The following is a 23,053-nucleotide window of genomic DNA, read 5'->3' as shown; positions in this document are numbered from 1 at the left end:
TTTGGTAATAGATAATGTAGTAAAATAGCTGAATTTCAGAAAAATCTTTAGCTGTTTTATCTAGATAATCACTTTACAGAGTGCCTGGGTAGTTATTTGGTGGTATAGTGATAAAAGAGACACTGCACTGCATAGGCAGAGATGGATTAATTAGTCCCGACTTGCTTTTTTGGAGGAGACTGTCTTATTCTTGAGGGTCTAATTCTAACAGCATCTGTCACAAAAACTGAAGTAAGGACAGGAAACTGCTCATCAGCAGCTTTGCTGACTACCTCAATTATTTTAGTGTAGTACTGCATATTTCTTCTGCAGAATGTTCTCCACACAGTACCTTGCTGCTTCAAAACGCCTTTTTGATTGAAAAAATGGCTGGTTAATTCATTTGTTGTCTTAAGGTGAGTTTCTGTAATAACCATGGAAGGCTTGTGTGTTAGAATACCTAACAAGGCTAAAACTATATATATTTTTTTTTAATTAAAAATAAAACCCCATACACGCTGCAATTAAATACTGATGAAAATATTCCTAGCCTTTCTGATAAGATTTACGGTCCTAAGAATATTTTGAGAGACTAAATATTTATACAAGACAAGTTGTCACTAATAGAGCACAATGCTGTAATACAATTAAGTATTAATATTTAGGTTTCCAGGTTAGGTCTCCATTGGCGTGAACCAATTAACTTTAGACAGTACTCTCATTTCAGGCTTTCCGTGGCTTTGTGAAGATGTGAAGGCAGTGGTTCGTTTAGGTCTTGTTTTCAGGGCTATATTCAGCAATAGCTTTTGCTGTTACAAGATGCTGGAGAAGCTAGAGATGAGTTTTACAGCAAATTACCACAGAGCATATAAAAGTCCTCAAGAATTTGAACCTGAGCTCTCTTAGCACTAAGAAAGCTGTGCAGTTTCTTACATGCTTAACCACCTGTATGTGCGTGGTGGGGAGGGCAGGGTTCAGATGTGTTAAATGGGAAGGCACATGGCATCTAGTGTATCTTTCTGACTGTAAGATCTGGAATGCAGATGTTGGAGGAGGATTGAGCGCTCGATACATGTTAAGACTTGCAGGGCTGTCTCCCATGCCAAAGAAGAAGGGGAGAAGGCATTACAGGAGCAACTCAAGGTAGGGTGCAGTGGTGGCAGTGCCTGATGCTGGTGCAGTGGCCCTTGCCCAGGCTTCAGGCCAGCTGCACCTGAATGCCAAAGCAATTGTTCCTTACAACAAGACCCCTTGGCAGCTCTGCCCGAGCCAAAAAACCAAAGCCCCAGGATGGGCTGGATGTGTGCAGCAAAGGGCAGGATTCTTCAGAGACCACCGGGACTTGGTTTTCGGGGCAGGGCAGGTGTTCCCAGCATGTACCGCAACCGCTGATCGTAGATTTGTGTGGTCGTTTTGTAGCCATGGGAAGAGCTTCATCCTGCTGTTGGCTGAAGGCCCTTTTACACACTTGCATCTCCTCAGGCACAGATTGACCTCGGTTTTTATGTGCCATTACGGACGGTATGGGAGATCCCAGCTACTTGGGTCCTATTGCTTGTCCTGAGCTCTAGAGACCTATGGCAGTGCTTCTGCCTCCCATGAAAGACACACATTGGCTTCTTTCTTTTAAGGAAATGCTCTTGCATCCTGCTGCCCTGTTTTACCTCATCTGAATGGTTAATGTTCTTCATTTGTCTGCTTTAAAGCTATTTTCTTTGCAAAGCCAGAGATGTAGTGTGCTGCCTAGAAGATATTATTTTTATTTATGTGGTGTGCTGGACCGAGCTGAAATAAAGGGCTTCTGTTCGCAAATCAGGGCTTTTGTTGTGCAGATAAAGGAGCTGGTAGTTTATTTCTTACTCTTATGCTATAAATTCAACAGACACAAATCTCTTTTGCTTTGTTTTCGCTTACGGTTACAAATAACACCTTAGCTGAGTAAAACCACCCTATCTATTGCTTGTGTTCAGCAGCACTTTGTGCTTAAGAGTAGCACTCTTTTTTTAAATTATTTTTTTTGGTGGGTTTTGCATGCATCAGCAAGTGGAGAAGGGAAGTTGGATTATGGATATTACCTGTGTAACTATCTCTGCAGCCTGAGTCACCACAGTCACTTGCTGCAAGGAGCCACCATCAGTACTGGGATCCCCCATGCCACTTGGGGTGACGAAGAAGCGTTAGGAAGGTAGAGTGAGAGGATGGAGTGCAACGTGCAGGTGAAGTGATGGGGCAGGGATTGTATTTTGAGTGTTGAGAAGCTGCAGTAGAACAGGGAAGATGTAGGGAATAGACACGGGATTTCTTGCTCAGTGTGGATTTGAGACCTGCCGCAACTGCTGATTGTCCTGGTAGGACTCACCAAGCACAGTTGGAAAATCCTAAACTAGTTACAGGTGAGCTTTTGTCACTTGCAAGCAAGGTCATCAAAGTTTCATGCCCACCTGGCAAAACGATTTCCATTTGCATGATCAGCACCAGGCACAGATAATGTAAGGTATGACCTCTAACAAAGTCTGTAACTTTCACTCCCCAGCAGTGTTTATTTTAAAAAGCTGTTTTAGCCACCTGTCAGCATAGCACGGCTGTTGCTTAATTTAACAAGAGTTAATTAAGCTGATGGCATATTGATGAGTGTATTAGGAAAATGTAGACATTGGAAAAGTTTGTGACTGAATTGTACATGAACTTTATTCTTCTGTTGTTTGCTGGTTAGAAAAAATGTTTGGCCCTTGATTACCTTCTTTCTGTTACCATTTTCTTCGTAATTTTATTCTTGCTTTAATGTCTCTCTTTTGCTGTGCTTAAAGTACACGTGTGTGTGGTTTGGATGGTTGGCTGAAAGCCTTAGATATCAATATTGTGTGCTTCTGGTTTCTCTGAGTGATGACAGTCAGCCAAAATACCTGTGTGGCTGTCCATGACTGTTGCTTTTCATGTGTCTGGGTGTCTAGCATCGACCTTTTGCAAAAATGTCTAATTGTATTTGAATGTCTAATTCTATTATATGCTGTTATATCGTATATATCTCTTGCTCTACAGCATGCTGAACTTATGGATGCCTTTTAATTGTATCCTAAGGCCTTTGACACTGCTTTTTTTTTTTTGTGTTGGTTATAGATTTACCAAAAGTTATAGAGTTATTACATAAAGTTGCCAAAATGCACAGAGGAAGTTAGTAGATTTAATGAAAGAACTTACACGACCCAAAGGCATAAGCTTTGCCCATTACTTGTGTTGGCTGTTGGTTTGAGAGCAAGCGGTGGGAGGCTGCAGGAGGCCAACGTATCTGTGAGAGAGATGAAAGTCATCTCCTGCAGCTCTGGCTGCCTGCTCCAGAATAACCATAGCTGAGAACCAGGTGCTACAGCACCGTGTGATACTGGCTGCGTCCCTCCGTGATGTGTCCGACTCATGCCAGCTCACAGGAGAAGACTGGAAGTAAGGAGCTGTGTCCTTACGTGACACTGGGAGCCAAAGAGGGGTGGCAACAAAATCCAGGTTGTTGACAACATGCCTAATATTGTAGGCATCCTTCTTTCCATCATGGCTTTCAGAAGCATAGTGGTAAGAGTTTTTAAAACGCATAAAATAGAAGATGGCATTTGTCATTAGTGCCCTTGCCTTGTCAGAATTTAATTCAGACCCAAGAAGTGTAGGAAATGAAGAAGCGAGGGCCAGCACAGACCTTAATATCATCTCTGTTCTGCCCAAGGGACTGACGATACCTGTTGGAACAGGTCAGTAACACGAGTGCTATAAAAAGAAGATTCAAAAAACTGAGAAAGCACGTTTTTGTTTGCATTATCTTTTCAGCCTTCATTGTATGTGCAACAGCTTTGAGTAGCTGGAAGGTACTTTAGCACCGGAAAGCACTGACATTTGCTCGCAAGGAGTGCTGCCTTTGAGGAAGCCAGCAGGCCTGTTTAAGTATGGGGTTTGTTAGGTTGTGTCGTTAGTGGCAGGCGAGGTTTTTTTTCGGATGCACTGTCAGTGAAGTGATGTGACAGTCAGCGCTTTGTGGGCGCAAGGAAATGTCAGAGCGAAGGAATCCTCCATCAAAGGTGAAGGGTTTGTAACATTTACTGAATCTGAGAACATTTTAAAATATACGGCAGGAACATTTGCTGTAGCTCTTGTTTGCTTCGGATGACTAACCCAACATTGGATGCTTCCCATGGTAGCTGTGCTTTCTTCCTAGGGGTGTTGCAGTGTTTGTAACGTGGAATTACAGTGTTCTCACAGAAGGCTTCTGCTGCACTTCAGTGCTTATGTTACCTTAAGCTTTCTTCTCCATTTTAAGACGTAAGGATTTCACTGCCCTTCACAATCCTGAAGGCTGTTTCTCAGCTTGTAAGGTCTTCAGTTACACTGTGTGTGAATTACGTTTGATAAACCTTCTTTCAGTAGTGTCATGCAACAGATTGGTGTTTTTCTTAGGACAGGGAGGGCATGTATCCAGGAGCCCTGTGGTACGACCTTCCCCTGGGTTATAGGAGACCCAGATTTTAATTCTCCTGACCTGGAAGACAAGCACAGGCACACTGCGTCAAATCAGAGGCTCGTTTTGTATTCATCTACTCTCCTGTCTCAGACAAGGCCAGTACTAGATGAATAAGCTACGAGCAGCTCAAGAATAGAATGGTGCTTCTGTCTTTTCAGCTTTTTGATGTCTACATCTTTGTGTTTAGCAGTGTTTGATGTACTTTTCTTACATAAATTTATCTAATAGTAGATCAAATTTGTCATGTCTCAGAAGATAGACTCAATTCCTTTCACAGAATAAAAAAGGGGAAATATTTATGCAGGGCTGCAGCTGGTGATGTCCTGAGGCTGGTCCCAGGCTAGTTCAGCAGCAGCATTTAAGGCCTCCTGGAATGAGCTCAGGTCTCCTTTGCTTCCCTGAGCCTAGGGACTGCATGTGAGCAGTGGTAACTAATGGAGAGTGTGATAGGTGGTTTCTGTAACAAGTGGAATAACTTAGGAGAGGATTCGTGCCTGAAAAAAAAAAAAAAACAGATATCTTTCTGGAGTTTGAAGACAGCCAGAGATTACCTTTGCATCTTCTATTGAGCACCACTTATTCTCTGAGGAGCTTGTTGAAAGGTGCATTTTAGGGAGAGGGGAATTCCCATGAGATCCTGGAAGTTGCAGGCTCACAAGGCTCTGTACGGGTTTCACTGTCAACCACTTATTTTTCTTTCTGCATGTTTGGTTCCATTTTCGCTGAAGTAAGTGATGACTGAGCAGGGTAACATATCCTTTCCCACACAGTAAATTCTTTCAGCTTTTTTTCATGTTGGTACTGATGGTTTGGCTGTATTTCTAATGTAAAATTTGACCTCACACGTGCACCTCCAACTACGTCGAGAGAACTTCCCAGATGAATCCCTGCACTTTCCAGAGGATGTTCACTGAAATGGCTGTCCTTAAGGCCTGAACACAGGTGCCTGGGACAATCTGGGAAATCAGTTTGTTGTATTCAACAAATACAACACTGTCTCACTGATCTATCGGGGCTGTGTCATGAGACTGCCTACAAATAGTCTAGCATCACGTGACTAGCTGCATATCACCACTTTTTTAATGCTTTAAGTTGCTCAGCACAGCCAGAATTAAATCCTAAATAATATTTTCATTCGTGTTTTCCCAGTGGGACATTGGGTGTCAGCAAATTGCAAAGCTGAGCCAATAAAGGAGTTTTGGAATACTTGCAAAACCTTCCTTTTGAAGAGGAGAGACCTGAACTCCTTGGGATTTGCTGCATTTGGGAAGCACTTGCTCATGTTAGCTAAAAACCTTTCCTCCCCTGCAATGCTCTGTTCTCTTCCTTTTGTCACATAACCTTCCTCCGCTATCTCTACAAAATGGCTTTCATGCAATCTGGCACGTCAGCTGTTGCCTTTGTGCATTGTGTTGGGACTGGGATAAAGTGTAAGCTCTTCAGCCCTGGCGCTTTATATTACATCATGAATGCTGATAGTGCTCTGGTTAAGAAAAAAGCAACCAAAAAACCTTACAATTAACAATAACTGAGCAGATAGGGGAACTGTGAGTTCCCAGTAGTAGTTGCATTTTTAAACGTTTCCTTTTCCTTCCCTTTTTAAAGCTGTTCACCTTGGTATTTTTATTACAGAAAACTGCGTTGTTAGGAAACAGACTTGAGTGTAGATCTCAGTATTACATGATTTATCTTCAGAAAGCCAATTAGTGCTCGGGTGGAAGCTAATCTACTTCACAAGTGGAATTTCCATCCCTTGTCTTGGAAGCGGCAGCAGCTAACCACGCCACAGAACATCTTCAGAAAGAGCAAGTACTGGTTTGCTTCTGTACATCTGCTCTGTGTGTTTCTATTTTGGGAGGCTTTTTCCACTAACCTAATGTGCCAATGTGAACACTGAGAGTACAGCCCGCTGCAGCAGAGCAGAGCTCCTCCAGGGAGATAGCTTAATCAACCCTAAGGTGAGTTCTTAAACAGGGGAGGTGACAGACTGCAGAAATGAAGCAAAGATGTGAAATCTTTGAAAACGGGAAAGTGACTGTCTTCTGGAGAGGAGCAATTCTGTTGCACACTGTAAGGCATAGATAGAAAGCAATTCTGTTACACGCTGGGAGTCATAAATAGAAGATCCATCCTGACTTCCCTTACTGCAGCGAGTAGTTAGAAAATCAAACTCAGGCAGACTCTAAAATAGAGCAACAACAACAACAAAACTATAATCAAGCACCACGGTGCTGACAGAACTCCCCTAGTGCATATCAGTACTAAGAAGAGCATGATCCATCCCCTCAAGAAGTAAGCTTTGTGCCGTAGTTTAGCCAAAACTCTGTTGCTTTAGGCATGAATTAAAGGGGCAGTGCTAGTACTGTAAGTGTAATGTACCTTCCATCTCTGCAATTCTGCTTTCAAACACTTTTTAGAACTGACTACAGGGATCGGTGTGGGCACTAAGCATCTTTACTTGCGACAGTCTACAGGTCTCATTTTGAGAAGGGCCAAGAGCTGCAGCTGAAGTCACGGGATGATGTAAAAATTAAGGTATTATAGCTCCGGCTCTAATTATCATGCTGTCAGGTTGCATTTAAAGGTTGAACGTGGTGCTTAGGGACATGGTTTAGTGGGTGACATTGGTGGTAGGGGGATGGTTGGACCAGATGATCTTGGAGGGCTTTTCCAACCCTAATGATTCTGTGATTATCCTTTGGAAGCAGCGGGGAGGAGGAAATGGAGAAGTGAACGCCAGAGAGCTGAAAGCTAAAGTCTGACCTCTGAATGTGTTGTGGTTTTTTTCCATTGGCAGGCTGATGACGCCTGGCAGCGAAATTCGATTCGTCCATAAGCACATGGGTCTGGTTCCCGGCTGGGGAGGAGCTGCCAGGCTGGTGCGAATCGTTGGCAGCGGGGCTGCCCTCCGCCTGCTGAGCGGGGCCCTCAAGGTGGACCCCGAAAGAGCGCTGCGCCTCGGGCTTTCGGAGGAAACCTTGCTGCCTTCAGAGGAAAGCAGATCTCTAGAAGAAGCTCGAGCCTGGCTGAGTCAGTACACAGAGGGTCCGGCTAGTGTGATTCGGGCTGTGAAACAGGTGGTCACAGCAGGAAGAGAGCTACCTCTGGAAGATGCCTTACGGACAGAGAAGGACGTTTTTGGAACTGTGTGGGGTGGGCCTGTCAATTTGCAGGCACTGGTTAGAAGGCCAAAACATAAATGATGGTCAATGCATAAGGAATGTTCTTGATATTTTGCAAAGCTTTCACTGAAACAGGTGTTAAAACTGAATCATTTAATGCCAGTTCTTAACATTCCTGTCATTCGTGTCTGGCAGACATATTTGGTGTGCAACCGCAGAGAAATTGCCAGAAAATTTACTGTTCTAATCACCCACTGAATGGAGATTAGTGAAATTAGTATGTAAAGGTAAATACTGTGCTGAGAATAGAACTATAATGCTTTTGGAATGAGGCTGAAGATTATTTTCTTTGGAGTTAATTTTGTTTTTCTAACTGGTATGGAAATGATTTGCTTGAGAGATGAGAGGTTTATTTATTTACAGAGCAGGTGCACCTAAAGCTGTAAAACCTGACTTCCCAAACATGTGGCCAGTGTCTTAAAGCAACTTTGTAGGGATGGTAACTGGTGAGATGATATTTTTTTCTGTTTTCATCTTCAGTCAGTTCTGGGTATAATTGCTGAGAAAGTGATATGGCATTTTTAATGGTGATTGTTATATAGAAGCAGCTCTAGCTCACTGAAGAGCTTGTAGCCCTTGTTCACTGACATGGATCCAAATCTTTAAATGCATTTAGGTGTCTACTGACTGTTTTGGGAACCAGAGATCTTACATATATATCTGCACATTCCCACAGCCTGGATCTGATACTGAGCACGTGTAAAGCTGCTGACCTGATTCTTCACTTAAAATCAAGCTGAAATCTTAGAAAGCCACGATGCGTAATGCTCCCAGATGGTATTTTGTTGACTGGATGGTCTCAGTACTTCAGCATTCTGGAAGGACTTGTCTGCCTTTTAAAGTACATTTACTCACAGGGCACATTTGGGCTGTGAAAGACCAGACAACTTGGAACTTGATATCCATGCCAGTGACTGTGTGAATAACCAGATAATTCAGTGGGGACAGTATTTGCTTTAAAAATTAGAAACTGAGACTGAGTCCCTGCTTTGGGAGATGATTCTTGATTTAAAATGAAATATATTTGGTAGCAAAAATGTACAGACATATCCATGACTGAGAGTTTCCTGTATTGTTGATTAAAAGGCACTTATCTCTAAATCAAGCAGGGTCAATACCTGAGCCTGGGACCCATGTCCCCCCCAAGGGAGCATGTTAAGGAGGAAACTGGGATGTTTTGCATTGACGTGCATTCTTGCTGTGACCAGGCATAACTAACAGGTATGTGGTACAAGCTCCCTTAGGAAAATGAGGTGATTCCTTGCAGGGAAATCCATGTTATGGTATCTACAGTGTGGCAGAATTACTGAGTTTGAGATGGTGAGGATTTTGGGACAGATTAACAGTGGGAATTAGGCTTGGATTGCCTGCTAAGATTCTAAAGCTTTTGAGCATATGCTATGCTCCGCTGGGTATTTTATTATATGGCTTTCACAGTGGGGAGTGTGTATAGCCTGAAGCAATGCTGAAGGAAGGGATGTGTTCTGAGCTGGCACCTCACAGAAGATAAGCAACTTACCCTGTCCTGTTGATCCCTCCTTTCTCCCTTTGCAACTGAAACTGTTGAAAGGTTTCAAACCTCTCTTCCCCAACAATAACATTCAATGTTTACTTCCAAGTTAGAGACAGGAATGGGAACAGGTAGGAGAGGGTAGTGGTCTGTTTTGTGCTCCACCCTTTTTTTCTATCCAACAGCTCACTGTTAGTCCAGTGCAGCTGGATTTCAAACCCATGACTTAGGAGGTAAGGATGTTTTAATACAGTAAGGCAAAACTTAACTGTTTAGTAATGAAGCTGATGTGCTTTTCATGAAGTTCATCAAGATTCATGAGGGATTCCAGACTGCCAACATCACTGAACTTTCAGAGCGTGTTTCACTCCATGCTCACCCAATTCCTACTCAACTTTTTGAAGCAGTAGCACATCACTTTGTTATTAGTCAAAAAAAAGTACTTTCAATGGCAGCTAGTTAGATCTTTTATAGCAACAAGAATAAATTTGCCATTACTAACATTGTGATTATGTTTTTTAAAATGGGTGTGAGTATTACTTAGAACCTGAACAAGACCCTTGAATATTTTTATTTTTCAGGTGTCAGGTTGTAAGGTCCAATAGCATATTCTGCGAACTGCGAGATATAAATTTGAAAGGGAGGAAACTAGCAGAGAAGCAGCGTGTTTTACTTGCACATTTTGAAGTAGACCTGTGCTGACAGTAAGTATAACTTAGTATGTGTATCTTACTGGGGACCTTTTTCCAGTTCAATTCGTAGACGAGTTTACTTCTCATTTCAGCAAATGCATTTCTCCAGCTATCCTCTCTGATTTGTATCAAAGCCAATGTTTGCTTCTAATAACAGCACAAATAATTAACTGGTGCTAGAAATGGCTAAGACACTTTCAGAAAAGGTTACAGAAACTCATTTTGTCGTCTGATCTGTTGGAATCACAAACATACCACACACTGCTATAGGAGATTCTCAAGGTAATTATAGGTGTTTGTTTTGATCAAGGATTTTTGTGCTCAGCCTAATGCTGTATTCTATAATATTTTTTTTTCTGTTTTAAAAACAAGCGTAGCCCTTATTATGAAAACCAGTCTAACTAAATTACCATGAGTGATATCACAAGGGCTCCAGACTGAGATGAAATGGAATCCCATTTTAGCAATTGCAAACCTAAATGCTCAATTTCATAGATCACTTTATCATCATCTTACAGTGACAAATACCTGTAACCAGCAGCTAATAGGCATTTATATATAGATATATTACAATTTATTAAAGACTACAAGCTTTACTTTTTTGTTCCCCTTTAGAAATGACCTAAAACCAAACAAGCGCTAAATGCACAGAATGAATTAGAAACCCATGTTCAAAATTGATCCTCCCAGTCTCCTAATTAAATGGAGCGCTAGCTTTTCTATTTCCTAGGGGCTAGTTTGCCAGCTCCCTCCTCAGCAAACGAGGTTTCACATTACACTGTGAAACGCCTGTCTTGTTCCTTGCCTCTGTGTATTGGGACACCCCGAGTACTTACTGGGGGTGTGGATTCTGAGCCGAGTGTTCAATCGCCTGATACAGTCACACTGGGGGTCACTTTTAGCAATGCTGATAGTTTCCCATATTTGCCGCAGGAATATACTTACCAAATGGGCAACCGAGGTGTTCTTCCTGAATGCGTGGTTTGCTGTGTGTTTTTTACTGTGCTGGAGGAGTCCTGTATCTGTAGCTATCTATTCTGGAAATGAAGAGATGCAGTACAGATTTTATAGTATTTTAATATCCTCTGTCCTCTCCATTCTGAGTTTCTATAGCTATTCTCTACAAGTTGAAAAATCGTGTATGCAGAGAGTTACAGAAAAACATACAATGCAGCGTGGCTGTAGCTTGGCTAAAATAGAGAACAAGTATCCTACTGATGGTAATGATTTAAATATAAGATGGGAATTACAGGTTACTGTGTCTTCCTAGCTTGATCTGGGGTGTGTATTTGCCACTCCGATGATTAGCTGTTAAGCAGTTATCAGCCTTACTTTAACTAATTTCAGTAATTCACAGCTGCGGTCAGCCAGCAGGAGCCAAAGGCAGCATCATGGGTGTTTGGCCTGAATGGAGGTCTGCCTCTACTTTGGACAAGAACCCCCATGGATAACCACTAATAAAATGCATTGTATGTTATTTGTGCTGAAAGTCCTCAAATTGAGCATATATAGCAAGTCTTGTATTTTGCATCTTGCTATAACAGTGCATAACCGCGCATTAAGTGAAATGCACGCGAATACCGGAAGCATTCTTACTCTGTGTTTTTACAGCACAGAGTTAGATTTTGATTAGCGCCATCGCATGCTAACTAGAAAGAAAAAAGGCAGGTGACAACTAACAAATGGAAGAAAAGACATTCCAAGTTCTTTCCTTCCAAAGTTCACATTGCTGCCTTATCGCCTTATGGAACTATGAAGCGGTAAGAAAGTAATACTCCTTATTCCATCTAAGTCTCCTCCTGTGCCATCTCCTTTGTTCACTGGACCCACTGTCTCACCTTGCAGGCAAAAATAAAACCCAGAAACTGGAAGACTTTCACAGCTTTGTCTATGAATAGGCATTTCAGCCATTGTAAGGAAAATGTTTTAGAAGCTTAAGTGTACGGTTTTTAGCACCTTTTGTTTCAAGATTTGAAATAATTGCATTTCAGCTATTGGCCCTTCCTATTCAGGGATATATGCACTAAGAATTGGGGTTTAATTAGCTTTATTTTAAAGATTAAGCCAAATCAACAGATGACCAACCACCATTTTTCAGAATGAGAAATAACTGCTATAGAAAAAAAACTGTTGTACTTTTCAAGTTTGTAGAAACTGGGAGATGTAGTATCCAGGAGATGTATCTCTAATACAAGCCCAGAATTATCTTTTCTGTGCTGCTGCTAGTTTTGCTGTGCAGAACAGATAAATAGCAATGTATTCCATAACATGTTTTTTAGCTTAAGGTCAGGTTTGATTATTCACGCTCTTTTATTTCAATGTTTCTGCTGTTAATAAATAAGACCGCGATACTTTTGTCTACCGTAACAGTGAAGTGAGTTGATCAGCTCTTCAGATGAGGAGCGTTAAGCCTGTGTAAACATTAAGCCTGTAACTCAGGATTTTTCTTTAGAAAGGCACACTCCTACAGTGTTGTTTGAGATACAGTCAGTCAGGGATGTTAAGAACTTAGATACCACTCTAAACCAATCCTCCCTTTCAGAAAACACAGGAAGCTGTTTTATGATAGTTTTCTTTAAAGTTCCTCCAGTGAAGTTCAATTAAACTGGAGACATATCTAAGATTGTTACTGGTAAAATGTAATTTTATTAAATTATAAATTCCGTAACAAAAACGAGACAGATCAAGAAAGACCTCAAAAACAGAACTACAAGGACTAGATGGCAAAGCCAGTGAAAATGCCATGAAGTGTATAGGTAAGAATTTGCAACAAAAGTTAACAGCATTTTTACATTTCCATTGAAGGTAAATGATTGCTCTTTGTCTAGTAAAAACACATTTTAACTCCAAACTCACATCTATTTTCTCACATTAAATTAAGCATCCTGCTCACACCCAACATCTTGCCTGCTCCCGCATTGCTTTAGTGTTCTTTTCATACATCAATCCATGCAGAAAGTAGTAAGACACTTAATGCAACAGTCAGATAATGAAAACAATTCAAGTTGTACAGTAGATATACATTGGCCAAAAAGGGACCGAGTATCTCCAAGGGGAGGATGCTACAAAATAAACACAAGACATTTTCAAGAAAACTGGGTATTGCTAAGCAGCTTTCAAACCATTAACAGGACGACCCAGTTTCTTACAGTTAGTCTTCCAGCTGAGACATGTTAAGAGACTTAAGTTAGGCCAAATCTGGTTCTCCCCTTCACCCCACCCTCCCACCAAACACACTGCTAGGTTTGAGTGCAATGCCAATGTGGACAGAAAATTTACAGATACGGGACTGAGTTTTTCAATCGCATGGCTCCAGATTTAAACTTCAGTGACTGTGCACTGTCCATCTGGCCTTCTAGACCTTACGCTTGCGTTTACCACCCCTCCCCCTGCCACTGGTCTATCCACTCCTGACTGGTTTGCGTTTGCATTCAAGTGTCTCTGCTGGGCAGAGGATGGATGTTGCTGGAGGTGGGCAGACACATCCTCGCTATCGCTGCTAGCATCCGATTCGGTCTCCTCCACAGAGGCGTCAGGGGCTGGCACCCTACCGGACGATGATGATTCGTGGTCTTCCTCTCCCTCTCCCCTGTGGCTCCTTTCGGCCATACTGTCTCCATTTATTTGCAACTGGGCAAAAGAGTTTTCTAGAGAAGTGCTTGCATCAGGCGATGGTGTTGAAGGACTCATCAGCTGACCATCGAGTGACGGCAGGGGCCTAGCAGAAACGGGCACCAGGGGCTGTACGGCTGCAGCCCCCGGGGTCGCTGTGCTGTCTGCACCGTCAGCGGAGCTCTCTCTCGCCAGGTTGACAGTGTTAGCGTCACAGTCCAACCTAAGCCCAGCCACTCCCTTCTTTGGAATATCTATAATGTCCCGTTTTATTTTCCTGCGGCGTCCGTGCTCATTTCTCCTATACTGAACCATATTTTCAAGATCTGCTACGTATAAAAACCCAGCAATCAGCATTTCAGTGCTCTTTTTACCTTTGGAAAAGGCATCTTCCAGCTCTCTGCTGGTACGTTCATCATACTGCCACCAACCATTTCTACCTTCGTAGTACCAAGCATATTCTCCGTTGCCTCTGCTTGCTGCTTTGAGTTCTTCTGGTGACAATAAGGTTGGCTTGTCGAGAAAATCCTCTGGAATCTCCTGCCGGCAGAGCGCACATCGTTTCCCAAGCCAAGAAGCTCCCTTCACACACAGATAGCAGAAAACATGTTTACAAGGCAGACTTACTGGATGGACACACGTTTGCAGACAGATAGCACATTCAGGGACTGTCAGGGAAGGTGCTGCATTAGCACATGACTCATTTGTCTTCCTATTTGTGGGAAGCATGTTGATCGAATGATCTATTTCACCACAGCCAGCCATCCTGCAGAAGATCAAAGAGATGTAAATCAGTTTACTGTGTCAACCTAAACTGGCACCTTACCTCACCATCCACAGAATGAGACACTTGCCTTGGGTTAAGATGAGGTATCATTTATGAAGCCCAACTTCTAAATTAACCGATAGGTTAACACTCTGTTTTCTGAGTCAACAAACTAAGCTGAATATCGGTAGAATTTCTTTTCTCAATCGCTGATCTTTAATCTTCTGTTTCATTTTTAACACAATACCATGCCAAACTTTGGAATTTCCTCTCTCCTTTTTCTGAAGCAGTGTTGATCAGCTAGCTTCATGCAGGCTAAAGGTACTACAAAGCATCCAGCCAGCCTGTTATTTTGGAGCCTCCTCAGAAAATCTGAAGAGGCTACGATTCTTTTCTCAAGAGGTGACCTACCCACAAAATAATCCATCTGTACAGTACTGGTGATCATCAGTTTGACTAGGGGATTACCAGAACAGTACTTCAGGCTAGGTTTCCATAGTACAAAATATGCCCGGCAGCAGAACCAGGCTGGAGTATTCCCACTCGCTGTTTCTTAGTCACCACAGCGTACCAGCCCTCAGACAGGGCTCGTAACAACCACAGGGCTACAGGAAGAACTGGATTTGAAGACTGAGGTGGCTTTTTCAAAAGCTATCCTGGATTTCTCTTTCCTAAAAAACAGGTGAACTTGCTCATCTAGCTGAGGGTACCTCAAAAGGAATTGTTCCAGCCAAGCAGAAGGGGCAGTGTATCTATCACAGGAGATGAAATACGCAGCCATGATTTGTTTGTGAAGTCATTGCCTGTGCCTTCTCTGGCTGTGTCTTTTCTCTGTTGTTAAACAGAAATTTTATAACCAACTATAATGCTACTCTGGCATTTTATAGGATTTCAATAGGCAAAATACTCTAGCCTAGACATACAAATGCCTGCTAGACTACATTTTACCTATGGCAATCTTTCATAGTCTTTTTCATGGTTGTTTTCCTGTTATGATCTCATTTATTCTCATCAAAACAAACCAGCAGATATCAAATGAGGGCGAAGAGTGGGCTTTGGGGGAATGGGGCCTAAAAATGTGCCTTTTTCATTTCAAATCTCCAAGGAATTTGGCAGCATAGGGCTGATACTCAGCAAAAAAGCCTTTCAGTATAACTAGTCCTCTTTGTACAAACAGCAGAGAATAGTTCATCCAAAGTCACCACAGAAGGGTGGGCCAGAAGGGACCGTTAAGGTCACAAGAGCCCAGATTCCAGCTCCACACGGCACTACCACCAGTATCAAGTCCGACCAGTCATGGCTTTGTCTAGCTGACTTTTTTGAAACCTGCAAGGATGGTGGTATCACAACCTCCCTGGACAGCCTGTTCCAGTATTAGATATATTTCTAGTAGAACGCATTACCTCAAGAGAAAATCCCTCATGTTACAGTAAAAGCCTTCACTGCTTTATGCATCTTACGAACACATGCTGGGATTAGAAAAAAAAAAAAAAGATTTATGCTTCTGTGTCTATATTTATCTTTACAATAATGCATCTCTATATGCTACCCGTTCCCTTTTGTCACTGTAATTTCCTCTCAGAAGAGCAATGCCTTTCTTTAATCTAATTTTTTAATCAAGTCGGGTTTTTTAAGCTCTACCGTTCATATATTTTATTTCTGAAGTGGCATATAACTCTGTCCACCTTTGTATCTGAATTTCTTTCTCTGAGATTAAGAACAAATATGCATACTAGCTCTTCAGTCAGCGTGCAGATACAGACAGCATTACCACCTGGTAATTGTCTTTATTTTGCACATCTATGTGAGAGACACATTCTGAAAGTGTTGTGAACTAGTTGCTCTCTGGCAGCTTCACACTTTCCAGGTTATATTTGGAAGCAGAACTTTACACCAAAACTAGGTTTTTATGACGAGGAACTTATTAGAAAAAGGAGAGAAGAAAAGCTATTCAGATTTCAGAATACCCACGAACACAACTCAATCAGTATCTCACAACAGAAGAGCTGAAAGAGAAAACCATGTATTGATTAATTTGTACCAACCATGGCTGAGGAAAAAAGATCTGAATTTTCAAGTGTTCCCATAATGACATACTACTGTGCAGAAAGGCACAGCAGCTGAGATTTTTATTTCCACGCTACAGTTTACAAAAGGCTTCTTTTCCCTAAATACATTTTATAAGGTTATCCTCTTCAAAGAAAAGATAAAAACAACATGAAGATAAGTAACTTCTCTATAATTTGTGTATCATAATTAAGAATTTGGAGACTGCTGGGATTAAAAATGAACCCCATTTTGACAAATCAAATTCTGGTATTGTTACTATTATGAGTGAATGTATTATGCTGTATCATGAGTAAACAAAAAGCAGTGTGAGAGTTCTCATTAATATTTGAGCTGTGCTCAATAGGTCACCTATTAATTTGAAGGTTCTTTGATTCCTTACTAGGTCAAGCTAATAATGCAGCATATGAATGGAAAGGAGGAATAAATGCTTTATTTTGAAAGTCTTAAGTGATTTTTAACAAATTAGAGGAAAACATAAAATTAATACAGCTAGAGGAATACCCTCATCTCTAACCAAGCACAACCCCGCAACATAAAACTTTTACTAAAAGACAAGCACAACTGCAGTTGCATGTGCTCAGAATGCAGGACAATTATCCATTTAAAGATTTAGATCAACTGAACTGAGGCTCTCACTTTTTGTTTCTAAAAGAATATGCTAATTAATCCCTTACTGTTTACCTTTTTAAGTATCAGATCGAGTTCATAGAGTTTGTCTATAAATTAGTACTAGGGCATATATATGTAGATTTTTATCGAACAGGTAAGCCCTTTGGAAAAGAGGAAAAACATCTAGAGCTGCTATTCTGCTAAGTTACGGCTGTGGGAGCACATTCATTCCAGCTTCATGGCGTTAATAACTAAACAAATCTGAGTGCAGAGTATTTTCCCTGAAATTAACAGTAATATTTTATAACAAGATTTATTCAAAAAAGGCTTCATATTAAAATGGTTATCAAAGACTAAGCTCTGTTTTTTGGAGAGCTGGGTTACTTTATTAATTTTGGCTAACAGGGAAAATTACATTATTGAATAAATTAAAATCAGTGACAAGTTCTAAAAATAAAATTATTTGAAGTATTTGGATCATCAGTTCAGATATAAAAAACGGAACAACAAGCATCCGAATGCTACGTTTTAACATAAATACAGCCTAAAGCCAACTGTGAAGGAGCTGGTCTACAATCCTGGCAGATCTCACTTCCATTATCTCTTTTTTTAATTAATATTAAAACCTACATTTCATTTGGTAAGCTTAAGATGCATAGCCTAGAGTGCTTTCATCAACACACAAAGTATGGAATAGGTAATGTATAAAAACTATATGAAAATTCCCCAGGCCTTCTGGGACTCTGTCCAAAGAGCAAGTAAATTCCCATAACCTTACCCCAAAACAGTAATATTTTGGACTCTGGGTCAAATTCTAGCTACAACTAAGCAGTTTGTCAACAAGCTGGCACGTTCAAGTCCATTAACAAAACAACAGCAGCTTACTTTCTCTGGGTAATTTCTACTGACGCATGCCACGAGACTAAGATGTCCTCTCTTCAGATGTCTCCAGCTAGGATGGCAGGTCCTCTTTCCCAAGGCTGGCTCATTCCTTGTCTGTCCTGCCCAACGGTACACTGCAGCGTTTCAGCTTCTCTGCACACTAATGGAAAGCAAATAGTATCACCATTACAACAGCATTGTACACAGGTATGAGCGAGCAAAACACAACGCCATGGTCCTGTTACAGAAAAGAAATAACCATCCTTTAACCTACCTGATACAGACACCATCAGACATTGTCGTATTTTTTGCAATTACCAATTTTGGCCTACAGTTTGATGTCAATTATTTTGATGTCTAACTTATGCAAATTATCTTTTTCTAAAGTAGTATAAAAGGCAATTATCTTATTATATCTGCAGTTAATGCCTCATTTCCATAAAGTAACCATGTATACAAAATGAGAAACAAGACTAAAGTTAGGAGCATGTTATGTTTGTGCATATTTAACCTCTAGTAAATGACTTCCTGTTTTCGGAGAGTTTAACAAGTAACAACAGCTTCCTAAACCTGTATATAAAAAGAGCCATATCGTATTATTCCAAAGGCCTGTCCAGCTTTGAATCTTGTCTGTAAACAGGGGCTGTTATCGGATGTTTGAGGAGAAAACCATGCATGCAAACACGTGATTTCCCTAGGTCCTGTCCACATCTCAAGCACTCTGCAGCTTAGGGCCCTCTTTATAAAGTGCCAAGCACTTCTGAGGTTCAGTCCTGAAACAAATATATGTGATCTCTGAAAAAGAGGACAAGGGTGCGGTTCAGGCTCTGCGACTCTGAGGTAACGTGCCCCTCTTCAGGCTACCAGTTAATGTCAGCCAAAATACATTTTGCAGTATGTCACCAACCAGAATTTGAACCAATTCATTTCATAAATACAAAGTAGTCACTGGAAACCAGTGTCTTAACAATTACCTAAATAACTACAGTAGGCAGGTAGGAATCTGCAAATTGGGTGAGAGCAGGGAGACCACCAGGATTTCACTGTCCTGTTCTCAAGCTCTAAACAGGAAGGTCTTGACCTGAAAGAGCCACCCTTAGTTACGGAAAGTATTTTGGGAATCGTATGTAGAAAGACTGATGAGCCATACAGCTGTATCTTCCTCTCTTCTGGGCTGTAGCTTTCAAGATATTTCTGAGGCATTTTGAATTACAATTTTCAGTTGCTGCAAAATCTTACATATACGAATGCTTTGAAGCAGACCCAAGAATGTCACATATTTGATTTCAATTTGCTCAATGAAAGAATGATTTCAGTGTAAACACGGTGCAGATCAGATTTATGTACAGACTAGAGCAAAGTCAAGGAGTGGTAAGTCTCAGAAAGAACATGGACCATTTAGTGTTACGGTGTTCTGTGCTACGGTCCATCAAATGATTGAACATTTATCACGAATAATGTCGGATTGAAATGTTCAGATGACTTCAGTGCAAGATAAATTACTCAAACGTGTTATTTTCTTTATAGCTGAGCTCCATGTAGCATTCAGTCCAGCTATTTTTAGCAAGCGTTCAAAAGGAAAAATGCAAAAATTAACATGCCTATCCACTTGTCCTAGCACCCCTTCAAAAGGGAGATGGTTCTCCCCTCATCAATCCAGCAACTTCCCCTTTCTTCACACATTAATCTGAAATGGAGAGCTGCAATCCCACTGAAATTTTGGCTCTACTAATCCACTCAGACAAAATACCGTGTTTGCTATGATCAAAGAGACGGTTGCAACAAGCTCGATGCCGTGGGTGTGGTGCCCAGCCCTTCAGCTCAGGTCCTGGCTTTCTATTCCTTCTGCAGGTTTTATCTGCTACCTCCTACAATCCACTGTCAGAGGTGGAGCATTCAAAGACCAAATGTTACGTGGAGATGGGAGAAGGACGCTGGGTCAGCTCTGACAGATCTCCTAGGAAAAAAACGCACGCACATACACGATGCATGTAATTATACCTGGAAGAATCCAATTAGGGCATAATTATGGGATTATGGTAAGGCAACTTTCTAAATGCTGCATAGCTCTTAAAAAGAACTAGTTCACAAACTGACTTCAGGTAACCTCTGCTCTTCATTACGTTGTTATTTACTTAATAAGCCAGCCATGAAAATTTTACAAAACGGGATAAAAGACGCTTGTGGTTACACACACACCCCTTCCCGGACTCTGCTCCTTTGAAGTTAAGTGGCTAAGAGCTGTGTTCTCTACTTAGCAATTAACTTCCTACGTTAGACGAGCACCTCGTACGGGGAGTTACGCTAACTGTGGCAACCTGCAAGAGTCCCTTCCCCTTGCGCACTCACTAAACCCACGCGTCCCATCACACGCCGATTTTGAAACGGGCACTCAACACGCAACAGATGAAGGACAATCCCACTGCCCAGGAGCAAGGGCTTCGACCTGGCATCAGCAGCTGGGCAACAGCTCCTCCCACGCTGAGGCTCAGGCGGTGTCTGACTGCTCTTTGTTCCCTTGAAGTCTCCAGGGACGCTTGCTGGGAGAAGTTGTGCCAGCCTCTTCCACGCAGCTTTATGACTCCAAAGTGGCTGACCTCCTACCTGAGCTGCCATCCGAAAGCGACCCGAGGTCTTCCTTGAGGAAAACATCCAGCTTTTACTAGACCAAGACGGAACAAAACCTTTCTTGTCAGTCAACTGCTGCACATCAGATTCCCAGTAACCTATCGGAGCCCAAACTACTTTTTTTTTTTTTCCCCATTTTTCTTTTGCTTTGGAGACCAGAGCAAAAAGAAAAAAAGCAACAATAACTTTTAAGAAAATATTCCAGAAATGCACATATTTAAGAAGCCAGCTCCTGAATGTAAATGTGGTGTTACCTACAGCCTTATTTAAATCCTGCCTTAGATGATAAATTCTGCAGCACCCTACAGATTACTTTAAACTAGTTACCACAAGCTAATCCTTTGTGTCCCCATAGGCTGAAAAATCAACGGGTGCAGCACTACAAAATAAAAACGGTAAATGCTTTTATGTAGTTAAGTACTTGACTGTTTCCATCAAGCTCCCTACCTCATACCTCGATTCCTGGGGGAGGGAGGGTGGAAGAAGGTGGAAGCAGGGGACAGAACTCCGTCCTTCCCTACCAGCCACCATGAGCCAAATACAAGGAAAAGAAGGAAAGAAGTGGTTTTGGTATGGTTTTTGCCTTTTTTTTTTTTTTTAAATAAGGGGAGGGAAAAAAACTCATTCTCCCAGCTGAAGGCCTGTTATTTTCAACACAGCGTCAGCTAAAGGTACTGAGCCTTTCAGATATTTTTTAAACCATCACCAGGCAATGCACAGCACAGCAGATAAATAATCTCACTGTCTCCTGTTAATAGTGACTTCTCTGTACCTCTTTCTTAAAATTAGAGTATCTTTGGGAATTACTGATGTGATGAAGCTTCAACTTCCCTGTCATTCTTTATGCAGTGCCGTTACACATTAATTAAAAAACAAAAACAAAGAAAAACACACCTTGTATAGATTTAGAACTAAACCACAGAAAAATAGTCAAGTGCAGAGCAGTCAACCATTTTGGTATTGAACTGCTGCATATTTATTCAAAATGAATTTCTTGTCCTGTGTTACAACTGGACCACTGAATTTGAAGTATATATTTCATTTTATTTAAGAGAGCAAAACATTAGCTTCTCACTCAAGCAAAATGATAGTGTCAAAGTTCCTGTAGGAAAACAAAGCAAGAATAGGTTCATTTGAAGTTATCAATGCTTCGGAAACACAAACTAAGTACAGGAACATCTCTAAACAGAAAGACTTGATTATCATGCACAGAAGAAGGAGAGGGGGAAAAATCAATTCCAATAAAGGTTTTTTTTTTCCACCGTTTCCAAGAGCCCACTATTCAAACTCCTTCGAAACCCTGCAGTTCTATCCCTCTCGGCAAATGACAACTGCGTTACATCTCAACTGATGCAGCGGGTTTTGAAGGAAACAAAAAGAACTTGTTTCTTCCTCCCCGTACAGATTCCGCACTGTAGCGATTCAAACAATTGGCACTTTGATTCCCTCGGAAGGCAGCCACAGCATTAACCACACAGAACTGTCAAGCGAGCTCTCGCAAACATTCGATATTTAAGATTTACTCAAAGCGACCAAATCGATATCAGGGTTTTGTACCGGGCGCTCAGTACTGTTACAGCAGGCCGTTTTTGGCGATGCATTTATGGAGGCACTTTAAGGCCTATTTTAAACAATCCCCTGTGTTAGGGGCTGCTGTGTTTTTCATATCACAAACCTGACAAAAGCACAACTTTTTATAGCTGCCTTCCCTACTCTTCCTTGGGATTACCCGGTGTACAGTTCCATAGTACAGGACCACGGGCAAACCGCACAGGATTGCTCGCTGGGGTCACAGAAAAGCGGTACTGGGACGAGCACCACCACCTCCGGTGCGCTTCCCTCCGGGCTGTGCCCGTCCCCGCTCCAGCACCGCGACCAAATCCAGCCCCCGAGCACCCCGCCGGCAGCACCCAGCCCCAATCCCCCCCATTTCCAGCGGCGGCGACGCGCACCGCCCGCCTCCCGGCCCCGCCGCAACGCGAGGGGCCGCGCAGGGCCGCCGCCGCCACCGCCGCGCCGCCGCCTCCCCGGGCACCGCCGCCGGCTGCCGGCCGCCGCCTCCCTCCCCACCGCGCTGCTGCGGCCTGGGCACGGGGGGGCCCCGCCGGCACCCCGCGGCCTGCCCTTTTGTTCCGGGCCTCGCAGCCCGGCCCCGCCGCGGGGGGGGTAGGGGGGGGCGAGGCCGTTGGCGGCCGTTGGTGACCGTTGGAGCCCCCCCCCTCCCCGGGGTGCCGCCGCCCGGGACTCACCCGCAGGGTCCGGCCGGGCCCTGCGCGCACCGCTCCGCCACCTGCCGCCGCCGCGGGACGCGCCGACGTCACGCGCGGGAGGGGGGGTGGCGGGAGGGGGGGGGGGGGGCGCTGCCGCGCCACCGTGACGCGACCGGGAGGGAGGGGCCGTAAGCGGAGGGGAGGGGCGCGCGCTCCGGTGGCGTCACGGGGGGAGGGCGCGGCCACTCCCGTTGTTATCCCGAGGAGGTGACATGGCGGCGGGGCTGCGCCCTGCCTAAGGCCGGGCGTTGGCAGCTCTGCAGAGTCACAGAGGCGTTAGGGCTGGAAAAGACCGCCGTGATCATTTGGTCCGATCGCCCCCCCCACCAGTGTCAGTCACAAAACCACGTCC

The 23,053-nt window shown here is 42.8% G+C and overlaps 2 protein-coding genes across 11 annotated transcripts in view; one reads left to right on the top strand and one right to left on the bottom strand.

Moving 5' to 3' along the window:
- The window catches only part of ECHDC1 (ethylmalonyl-CoA decarboxylase 1), a 38,994-nt gene extending 30,235 nt beyond the window's left edge, over window positions 1-8,759 (top strand). For all 7 annotated transcript variants that reach the window (XM_040551283.1, XM_040551279.1, XM_040551280.1 and 4 more), the window contains one exon: window positions 7,278-8,759. In XM_040551283.1, coding sequence (XP_040407217.1) covers window positions 7,278-7,683 — 406 coding nt within the window. In that variant the 3' untranslated portion in view covers window positions 7,684-8,759. The remainder of the gene's footprint in view (window positions 1-7,277) is intronic.
- A 3,723-nt stretch (window positions 8,760-12,482) lies between these two features.
- On the bottom strand, window positions 12,483-22,778 carry RNF146 (ring finger protein 146). Of its 4 annotated transcripts, none has more exons than XM_040551275.1 (4): window positions 22,681-22,778; window positions 17,807-17,963; window positions 15,646-15,711; window positions 12,483-14,242 (listed from the first exon to the last, which is right to left on the bottom strand). In XM_040551275.1, the coding sequence occupies exons 3-4, from the start codon at window positions 15,663-15,665 to the stop codon at window positions 13,183-13,185; spliced, it is 1,080 nt and encodes a 359-aa protein (XP_040407209.1). In that variant the 5' UTR covers window positions 15,666-15,711; window positions 17,807-17,963; window positions 22,681-22,778; the 3' UTR covers window positions 12,483-13,182. The 4 variants fall into 4 exon arrangements, with proteins under 4 accessions (XP_040407209.1, XP_040407210.1, XP_040407211.1 ...); XM_040551276.1 differs by lacking the exon at window positions 22,681-22,778 and adding an exon at window positions 19,554-22,115; XM_040551277.1 differs by lacking the exon at window positions 22,681-22,778 and adding an exon at window positions 18,778-19,535.
- Window positions 22,779-23,053: the final 275 nt, after the last annotated feature.

Source organism: Cygnus olor, chromosome 3, assembly GCF_009769625.2.
Source record: "Cygnus olor isolate bCygOlo1 chromosome 3, bCygOlo1.pri.v2, whole genome shotgun sequence".
In the NCBI taxonomy this organism is placed as follows: domain Eukaryota; kingdom Metazoa; phylum Chordata; class Aves; order Anseriformes; family Anatidae; genus Cygnus; species Cygnus olor.
The sequence above is the reverse complement of the archived record's forward strand: the minus strand, read 5'-3'. Positions and strand labels throughout refer to the sequence as shown.

Coding starts and splice junctions, on each gene's coding strand:
- RNF146 (XM_040551275.1), bottom strand. CDS start 15,665: ATGAGGGATTTTCTCTTGAG. Junction 14,243..15,645: donor ATGAGGGATTTTCTCTTGAG/GTAATGCGTTCT, acceptor GATCTTCTGCAG/GATGGCTGGCTGTGGTGAAA.